General features: G+C 57.1%; 2 protein-coding genes across 2 annotated transcripts; one reads left to right on the plus strand and one right to left on the minus strand.

Annotated features, from left to right (window-relative positions):
* Positions 1–2,651: 2,651 nt before the first annotated feature.
* On the plus strand, positions 2,652–5,897 carry Nccrp1 (NCCRP1, F-box associated domain containing). Its single transcript, XM_052167582.1, has 6 exons — positions 2,652–3,002; positions 3,347–3,409; positions 3,496–3,547; positions 4,491–4,586; positions 5,198–5,336; positions 5,462–5,897. Exons 1-6 carry the CDS (start codon positions 2,693–2,695, stop codon positions 5,600–5,602), a joined length of 801 nt encoding a protein of 266 aa, XP_052023542.1. The 5' UTR covers positions 2,652–2,692; the 3' UTR covers positions 5,603–5,897.
* A 1,633-nt stretch (positions 5,898–7,530) lies between these two features.
* Positions 7,531–8,928, minus strand: Sycn (syncollin). Its single transcript, XM_052167594.1, has 2 exons — positions 8,483–8,928; positions 7,531–7,693 (listed from the first exon to the last, which is right to left on the minus strand). Exons 1-2 carry the CDS (start codon positions 8,875–8,877, stop codon positions 7,684–7,686), a joined length of 405 nt encoding a protein of 134 aa, XP_052023554.1. The 5' UTR covers positions 8,878–8,928; the 3' UTR covers positions 7,531–7,683.
* Between the last annotated feature and the right edge of the window lie 746 nt (positions 8,929–9,674).

A 9,674-nucleotide genomic window follows, 5' to 3' on the forward strand; every position in this document is an offset into this window, starting at 1 on the left:
CCCACAGTGAGGGGCTGGGGGTGTGGCTCAGTGGTAGAGCCCTACCTAGAATCCCACAGTGAGGGGCTGGGGGCGTGGCTCAGTGGTAGAGCCCCTGCCTAGAATCCCACAGTGAGGGGCTGGGGGCGTGGCTCAGTGGTAGAGCCCTGCCTAGAATCCCACAGTGAGGGGCTGGGGGCGTGGCTCAGTGGTAGAGCCCTGCCTAGAATCCCCCAGTGATGGGCTGGGGTGTGGCTCAGTGGTAGAGCCCCTGCCTAGAATCCCCCAGTGAGAGGCTGGGGGTGTGGCTCAGTGGTAGAGCCCCTGCCTAGAATCCCCCAGTGAGAGGCTGGGGGCATGGCTCAGTGGTAGAGCCCCTGCCTAGAATCCCCCAGTGATGGGCTGGGGTGTGGCTCAGTGGTAGAGCCCTGCCTAGAATCCCCCAGTGAGGGGCTGGGGGTGTGGTTCAGTGGTAGAGCCCCTCCCTAGAATCCCCCAGTGATGGGCTGGGGTGTGGCTCAATGATAGAGCCCCTGCCTAGAATCCCCCAGTGAGGGGCTGGGGGTGTGGCTCAGTGCTAATGTTCCTGGCCAACATCTTCATCTGGAATTTGAGGGCAGCCTGAACTACACAGGAACATATTCTCAAGCAAAAGAAAACAAACAAGTAAACCACATCAAAGTAGTCCAGGGACAAGTTAGTTTTGTCAGAGGGCGGGGAGATGGGAAAGGATATTGGAGAAGAATATAGTCGAGGTACATTTTATAATCCTACCTGTATACACGTGTATGAGTTAGGAAAGAATAAATACGTTTTGGAAAGAGCGCCTCTCTTGTTTTTCCTTGGGGGAGGGGCGTTCCTCCCTCGGGTCCCTGCAGGCTGTGGCCGTGCCCAGTCCTGGATTCTGCCCGCATTCTTCAGTCCGGCCCCCTCCCACCCACCATGACAGGCGGGAGGGCAGAGGGGCGGCCCCAGGAGTGTCTGCGGTCTGGGGTGTGCCATGGGCTCTGCTGGTGTTTTCTGGGAACCTGCTGAGGTGTGGCAGGGTGACACCTGGAAGGTATACTTGTCACCTCAGCCCTCCGAGGGCCCTAGCGACTTCCAGCTCTTCCGTGTACAGGGTCGATACCCCTCTGATTCCTGCCTCGGTTCCCTGAGCGCCGCATGGAGATGTTATTTATCTTTCCCTGTCATTTCAGCACAGGGCTCTTAGGAAGTTGAATGGGTTTAACCATCCACATCGTCATGAGCCCGTGACTGAGTTTCTTGATTTAAATCTGATCGCTATTGAGCGTACCTAGGACTTCCTGTGTCTCCGTCCAACTTGCTTTGTCCCCGCTGTGCAACCTTAAGTGAGTCACTAGACCTCTCTGTGTCTCTGTTTCTTCATTGACAAGATGGGTGTAACAACAGGGTGGATATGGATATGGGATAGCTTACCCCACTTACAGGCTAGGGCATGAGCTCCACTTCCTGGTGGTGTCGGTCTGAGGCCATCTTGTTTTCTGAGTCTGAAGGACCGGCAGTGCGGAAGTGTGAGGGTCTGGCTTGGGAGTGTGGGGATGGGGATAGGGATCAGATGGTAGCACCCACGGGCCGTGGTGGGGTGAGGTTGTGCACAATCATTTGGCAGATAGAGGCCCCAAGGCTAGCCTGGGCTACATAGCGAGGTAAAACAAAACAAAACAAAACAAAACAAAAACATAAAAGCCCCAAACAACAACAACAGAAGCCAGTAGTAGCTGTGGTCGGAGAGATGGGGATTGGAGGATTCAGGCCCCGTATCTGCTGATTAGCTGCCTGGCCTCTTTCTGCTCCTCCTCCTCTTCCTCGTTAGTGAAATGAGTCTAAGACTAGCACTGGGGCAAACAGAGGCACGGGGCTCCCCTCTGCTGATGTCTCCGCTTCGGGAGAACCAGACCGGCCGGGAAATGGGGCCACAGACAGGAAGTGGCCTTGGGTATCTGGCCCTACAGGTTCCTCACGCCCCAAAATCCTGCCCTCACTGTGCCCATCCTCTCTCGGGGAGGAAGCAGGGAGGGGCCCAGTTACGGGGGTGAGGGGGGCAGTCTGGGGCTACTACCCCCAGACCTCCCGGACTCCCACCTCTGACACCCCCATCTGTGCTTCGAACCACACTCCGATTAACCCGTTTCGCTCTCTAGAACCAAAAAGAAATAAAAGGAAAAAGAGAAAATTATCCGAGTGCCTCAAATGTGTCCCAGGAGAGTGCCCGAGGCTGGACCCTGCCCATTCCGAGCCCCACGTGGGGTGAAGCGGAGGGAGGGGGGGAGGGCGGGGGGGGGAGGACGTTGGCTTTAACTGGCCTCAGTTTGCCAGGCTAGCCTTAAGGAGGAAGATACACATCATTAGAGAGCTTGACATTAGCCCCAGGGGTCAGAGGTCCTCAGCTGGCCCCGGGGAAACTGGGGCAGAAGAGCTAGAAGTGGAGGGGGCGGACTGGCCTCATCTGAGGGAGGAGGCTGGTGACTGGACCCTGGGTCTAAGGGAGGAGGCCTGGGGGCGGGAATGCTGGATCAGGAGGAGGAGGACCTTGCGACCTCGGCTCCCGGTCTGCGGGAGGCGGCCCCGGGGCTCAGATCCTTCCCCTAACACGCCCTGTCTTAAATGTCCGTGGCTCGTCCCGCCCCTCCACCCCCAGGTAACCTGGATCCGAGGAACCGCGGCCGACGGAGTCGCCCAGGCCTTAGGGATGGAGAAGACGCGGGACACAGACGCGCTCAGAGGCAGGATGGAAGCCGAGGGCTCCCCGAACTCCGAGGAACTGCCCCCGCATCCTCAGTCCCCGCCACCGCCGCCGTCCCCAAGGCCTCCCACGTCCCCGGTGACCCCCGAGCGCCCGCAGCCCAATGCACCGACTGAGGTCGAAGCCAGGCAGCTGCTGGTAGAGGAATGGGGGCCCCTGAGCGGGAAGCTGGAGCTGCCCCCGAGGATCAGCTGGCAGCTGCTGTTCCTGGAGCGGCCGCTCTACCGCAACCTGCTCAGCTCCCCCAACCCGGAAGGTGGGGACGCAGGGGGACCCCGGGCGCGCTCTCAGACCTCGGTCTCCCCACTTTCCTTCTCTCGGCAGGCATCTCTGCTCCCTATCTCTGTCCTAGGCTGCACCTTGTCTCTGTGCGACTTTCTGTCTCTGTTTCCCTCCCTCCCCTCTCCCCGCGTTTCGGGCCCTGTCTCTGGATTTCTTCCAGAGCTCAGAGACTCACCCTAACCGCCCACCAACATCCTTAGTCCCTGCTAGGCTGGTCCAGGCCAGCTCGCGTTCTTGCTCTTCCAGTATGGCCCCGGGGGTAGGAAGGCTCGAGGAGGTGGGCACTGGCCTGAGGCGCCATCCCCTTGTGTGATTCAGGCATTAACATCTACCAGCCGGCGCCCCCTACGGGCCCCACCCGGAAACCCCTGAAGGAGCTGGGTAAGCACTGGGGCTCTGCCCGGGGAGGGGGGGTGGTGCCCCTTGAGGGGTGTCCCACCCATCCTCCCATCCTCCTCACTGGCCAGGTAATTTCCGCGGATGGTACATTACTACCGAGAACCTCCAGGGGCCCCTCAGGTGAGTTTCCACGGGGCCTGGGGGGGCGGGGGCTCCTCTCCTCTCCTCCTGCAGCTTTCTTCGCTGAGGCGCCTGCAGAGGGGCCTCCCTCTCTGGCTCCGGGGACAGGGTTAGTCATAACTGATTGCCTATGAAACACGCAACACAGGCGCCCAAGATGTCTGGCCAGCACACAGTAGGTGTTAGATGAATCTCCATCTCACCCTCTTTCCCTGCGAGACAGTGACAGCTCCAATTCAGCTCCTGAACGGCAGATAGATGAGAGGGTGGCTGTCGTTCAGGGGCTCTGAGTCAAATCTCAGAGTTTGTTTTTGAATGAACTGATTAAAGTATCCCTTAAACTAGATATGTCGCTAGGGTTTTGTTTTTGTTTTTGTTTTTGTTTTGTTTTTTTGTTTTGGACTTAGCCACAGGGGCTCAGCAGGGGCTCTACCACTGAGCCACGCCCCCAGCCCCTCACTGGGGGATTCTTCTAGGCAGGGGCTCTACCACTGAGCCACGCCCACAGCCCCTCACTGGGGGATTCTAGGCAGGGGCTCTACCACTGAGCCACGCCCCCAGCCCCTCACTGGGGGATTCTGGATAAGTGCTCTCGTGAGCCATGCTTTTAGTCTGGTTTGTTTGTTTGTTTTGTTTTTGTTTTTGAGGTAGGGTCTTGCTAAGTTTCCCAAGTAGGCCTTGAACTTCCAATCCTCTAATCAGCCCCTAAATAGAGTAGCTAAGATTCCAGGCCTGGCCCCAGTCATCACCGTAAGCGTCAGCTCTCTCCCGGAACAGAGGGTTCATGTATATTGTTCTCCAGGATCTCCCGGGAACCACAGCTGTCAGGTCCTCATGTGCAGGGGGTTAGGGGCTGAGGGGGAGGGTCTCCTGCTTCCTGCTCCCTGGGAGACCTCGGGATTGTGGGGTGGCCAGGCCCATCTCCTCTCTTGTTCGCCTGCAGCTGGACAGTGAAGGAGCAGTGTGTGAACCTGCTGGCCAAGAAGCTGTGGGAGGAGCTTCTGGATGACGAGCAGCCCGACATCACCGTCATGGACTGGTGGGCCCCGCCCTCCCTGACTGCGAGCCATACGAGGCTCCCAAAGCTCAGGCCTCCTTGCCCCTCCCTCCCCAACACCCCTTGACTCAGTGGTCTGCCCCGGTCCTGCTCTCCTCTGGCCCCAACCTTTGCATCTCTCAGGGGTCAGCTGGGTGTGTTCCCTCCTGGCCAGGCTGTTCCTTTATCCCCCGAAGCCTGTGCCCCTCTGATTCTCACACTCGTTTCCCTCCCAGTGAGAAGACAGTTTCTTTCACACGGCCCCAACTGGAATCCTACTCCAGTCAAATGGAGTTTGTTCCAAAGCCGTGCCCCCCACCGTACCCCTAAACTCTACCAGCACCGTCTTTCCGCTCTTACCCTCTGCCTGTACCTCACCTCACCTCAATTTCTGCCTGTACCCCTCCATCTACAGATGTCACTATTGGTGACATGTCTACGCCCTCCCGCACCCCACAGTGGGCCTGAGAACAGCATGGGGTTGGTTGTCTTGGTCTCCACCAGCCCAGGGCTGGGCGGCCAGATCTGGAGACTGCGTGGCCGGGCCTAGGACCAGGGCTGGGGGTGAGATGACGTTGTGGCTGCGGGGCAGTCAAAGCCTGAACCTCCTCCAGGTTCGAGGACAGCCGCCTAGACCAGTGTGTTTACGAGCTGCACGTCTGGCTGTTAGCGGGGGACCGCCGCACGGTCATTGCCCAGCACCACGTGGCCCCTCGGACCAATGGGAGAGGACCCCCCGGCCGCTGGGTCCAGGTGAGCTGCGCCAGGCCCCGCCCACTCAGGTGTTCTTTCCCACGACCTTGGGCGGAGGGAGGGAAGGACGCCGGCGGGCCGGGGGACCCTGGTGAGACGGTCTCCCTAACTCTGGGCTGCCACAGGTGTCCCACGTCTTCCGCCAGTACGGCCCCGGAGTCCGCTTTGTCCACTTCCAGCACAAGGCTAAGAACCGCATGGAGCCTGGGGGGCTGCGGAGGACGAGGGTGACCGACTCCTCCGTGTCTGTGCAGCTCCGGGAGTGACCTCTGATGGGGCTCGCGAGTCTCTCGTGATCGATCCTTAGTCTACAGACCCCTCCTCACACCCGACCCCTCCTCGCCTCCTTGATGTCTCCTTACCTTCTTCGGCCTGACCCCTCTTTACCGCCCTGAGCCGTCCTCCCTGAGCCGTCCTCAGCCCTCTGACCTTGACCCACTCCCTACTCTCTCATCCCTATGCATCCTCCCACCCTCCTCCTCCCAGACCTCATCCTTCTGACCTTTCCTCCCCTTCATGACCCTGAGACTCGCCCCCACCCTCCGTCTCCTTCCCCCACCCCACCCCCACCCCACCTCGCTCCCTTCTCTGGCCCCCAGATCCATTTCTCCCTGCCTAGGTCTCTCAGACCCTGCTTGGCCCCTGGGGTCTCCTTTGCCATCTCCACGCCTCCATAAATGTGTGTCCACCCCTTGCAGACAAGCTGCTTGTCTCACGTTGGTGAATAAACCTTCAGAGAGTGGCTCTAAGAAAAAACACACACACGTGCTCCAAGAGGCTGGCCGTCTGCCTGCTCTGTTCATTAGAACCCACTCCGTCCACACCTCACCCACTCAGCCAATCCTTGAACTCCAGGTACTTCTGTAACCTCTGACCTCTTTTTCTGCAGTGCTGGGAATCGAACTCGGGTGCCTTCGTGTATACTGGACAAGTTCTCTACCACTGAACTATATCCCCAGAGCTCTTTTTACTTGTTGGAATTCTGTGACTGGGTCTAATTAAGTGGCCCAAGCTGGCTTTTAATTTTCAATCTTCTGCCTTCAGCCTTTGAGTAGCTGAGGTCATGTGTCTGCACCACTGGGTATAGCCTGACCTCTAGTTTTTCCTTCTACCTCACGGGTCCTGGAGACCCGACTGCGGTTGTGAGGAATAGGCCCCTGACGGCCGATCTTTATATCCCCCAGTGTGTGCCCCTCAAGTACTCTCACTTACATGTTCCCCCTCATCCCCTAACTCTCAGAATCTTCCCCAAGTCCCAGTCCTGTCTCCAGTCTACCCTGGATTTCATTCCTACAGAGCTCTTCCCATCTCTCCACCTAGGACATCCCAGACTCACCCCAACCAGACAGCCATTAAAAGCTGCCATGCCTGGGCAAAGGTGAAGCAGAGATCACGACCTGAGCAGAAACATACATTTGAACTAAAGTATCTTCCATATGCCAGGGCAGGAACATTAACTGTAATTAATAACCCAGTGTCAAGTCTTTAAGTCCCTCTACAAAGGAGGCTGAGGTAAAGGGATCTCAAGTTAAAAGATAGCCCGGGCAACTTAGTTAGACCCTGTTCCAAAATAAAAAGTAAAGAGAGGGATTGAGTGTGGCTCAGTGGGAGAGCCCCTGCCTAGAATCCCCCAGTGAGGGGCTGGGGGCGTGGCTCAGTGGTAGAGCCCCTGCCTAGAATCCCCCAGTGAGGGGCTGGGGGCGTGGCTCAGTGGTAGAGCCCCTGCCTAGAGTCCCCCAGGGAGGGGCTGGGGGCGTGGCTCAGTGGTGGAGCCCCTGCCTAGAATCCCCCAGTGAGGGGCTGGGGGTGTGGCTCAGTGGTAGAGCCCCTGCCTAGAATCCCCCAGTGAGGGGCTGGGGGCGTGGCTCAGTGGTAGAGCCCCTTCCTGTATCACATCAACCAGACCATGGTGGTTCTAGCCTGGCACAAGGTCCTCGAATGACCCTGATATTCTGGGGATTAATGTTGAGAGTCTGTAACTCCCTGGAGGCAGAGAGAGATTTACTGGAAGTAAACAAGAAGTGTCTGAATATTTGACTCTTGCCTCCTGGATGTCTTTGTTCATCCCAACCCCAGGTTACAATCGACGGCTGCGTCCGCAGTCTGGTCTGACTCAGATCTGACCACTCTGCTCTCCCCTATTCTATCCAGCCCTGGGTGTCGGGTCCCGAACACACGCAGATGTCACACAGGGTTGTAACTTCTCAAGGGCTGTATTATGGGGAAGCTATGATAGCAGATCATGGGGCCATCTCTCCTCCTGGATCTTGGGGCCACAGCAATCTCCAAGGACAGGCTGGGTAGGGCTCAGACTGCACAGAATCATAGATGACAGACTCTCGAGGCATCAATAGCACCTGTAATAGGAACATGAATTCCCAACAGGGGTGTCAGGACAGAGATGTCCCATGTGGGAAGGTCCGAGGAGGATCCAATGCTCCAAGTTCAGGAGCTTGGGGTCCTGGCTTGGGAGGTTTTGGGGTCTGGTGGTTTTTTTTCGGGGGGGAGATTCTGCTGGGCTGGTTTGGGATGTTGTTATAGTGAAGTAGAAGATACCTAAGGTCTATGGGCCTTGGGGTGATTGCTGGACCTGGGGACCCCCAGGATTGGGTCTGGGAGGTCTACAAATGGTTTCTGGGTTTGGGGCTGATGTAGACAAAGTGGGTGAGTGTGGAAGGTTAGACCAGACTGACGCTTCAAGATTTGGGCCTGGGGTCTTGAAGCCTGAGAGGTTTTTAAGTCTCAGAGTTGGATCTAGGGGCTTTCAAATGTAATGAGGCAGGGCTGGCTTAGGGGTCTAAGGGCCCCAGAGGAACCAGTGATCTCCTCATTCTGAGGCCAGGAAACCTCATGCAAATGCAGAATTAGGGCAATACTGGAGTGGACGGGTTTCTAGAATGGAGGCACAAGTTGGATAGGGTTGTCGATTTCCTAGTATGGGGAGCCTAGAGTTTGTCTAAAAGATTGGGGTGGGGGTGAGGGCCACAAGATAGAAGATAACAAGATTAGTCTACGGGGTGAACTCAGAGATGGGACCTCCTGCGACAGTTTCTAGGGAGGAATCTACCTTTCTTAGTATGAGTCTGGGGGTCTCTGTATTCTGGGGGAGCCTTGGGTTTGGGTGGTGGGACTGGGTAGGAACTCACTTGCAGTAGAGACCAGAGATGGCGTTGGACCAGTCTCCGAAGATGCCTCTGCGGTACTCTTCCAGGCGAGGGTAAGTTCCTGCAGAGAACTTGTGTGTCTTTCCTCGCTTACCAGAGAGAGACCACACAGTGAGCTCGCAGCGCTGGGCCACTACCAGCGACGATGCGGTGTTAGACCAGCCCGAGGGCAGGTAGGGCAGGTCGGCGCCTGGCTCTACAGACAGCTCGGACCCCTGGCAGCAGTTGTCATAGTAAGGATCACTCCTGTCATAGAGCTTGGCGCACGTGCGCGTCCCGTCTGACTTCTTCAGGTCTGCAGGCACCGGGCAAGCGCCGTGGGCACCAGGGACAGCCACCAGGGCTAAAACCAGCAGCAGTGGGCACAGCAAGGACATGGTGACAATGGACCGCGAGGGATCTGAGGTGCATTTATGTGTCTGACTCCTGGGAAGAGAGAAACTGTGAGATAAAGGCTGGGGAGGAACGAGGACACGCCCCCTGCTCCGCCCCCTCCCTCCTCCCCCCCCCCCCCCCCCCCCCGCGCGCCCAAGACCTGGCTGCTCGGGCGCTGGAAACCCTGGAAACCTCACACAGCCACTGAATAATAAATACCAAATGGGATATAAGACCCTAATGCCTTGGAGTCTGACAGGTCAAAGCCAGTCAAGGGGTTGGAGATGAGGCTCAGAGTGCTTGCTTAGCACCCAGGAAACCTGGGATTTGATCCTTTGCCATTGTTTACATAGTAGCTGCGGTGGGGAAAGCGATGAGGAGGTAGAGGCAGGGGGATTAGGAGCTCAAGGTTATCCTTGGCTACAAGGCAAATTGGAGGCTACCTGGGGATGTATTTGGGATCCTGGGTGAATGGGAGATAGATAGATAGATAGATAGATAGATAGATAGATAGATAGATAGACAGACAAGAAGGAGGTGACTCAAGAGGTTCAGATCCTTGAAGAAGACCATAATCCAAGGACTCATCACTTTTGGCCTCCGCGGGCACCCTTCCAATCACATGCACACCCCCACAGAGACGTACATGCATTCCTATAATAAAAAATAAATAAATCAAACATTTTAAATGGGAAAAGTCAGGGCTAGAGAGATGGCTAAGTGGGAAACCTGAGGCGTTCTGAGCCCCAGCACCCATGGGAATGTGGCCCTGTGCACCTGTAACACCAGCACTGCAGTG

This window comes from Apodemus sylvaticus, chromosome 1 (genome assembly GCF_947179515.1).
Source record: "Apodemus sylvaticus chromosome 1, mApoSyl1.1, whole genome shotgun sequence".
NCBI lineage: Eukaryota > Metazoa > Chordata > Mammalia > Rodentia > Muridae > Apodemus > Apodemus sylvaticus.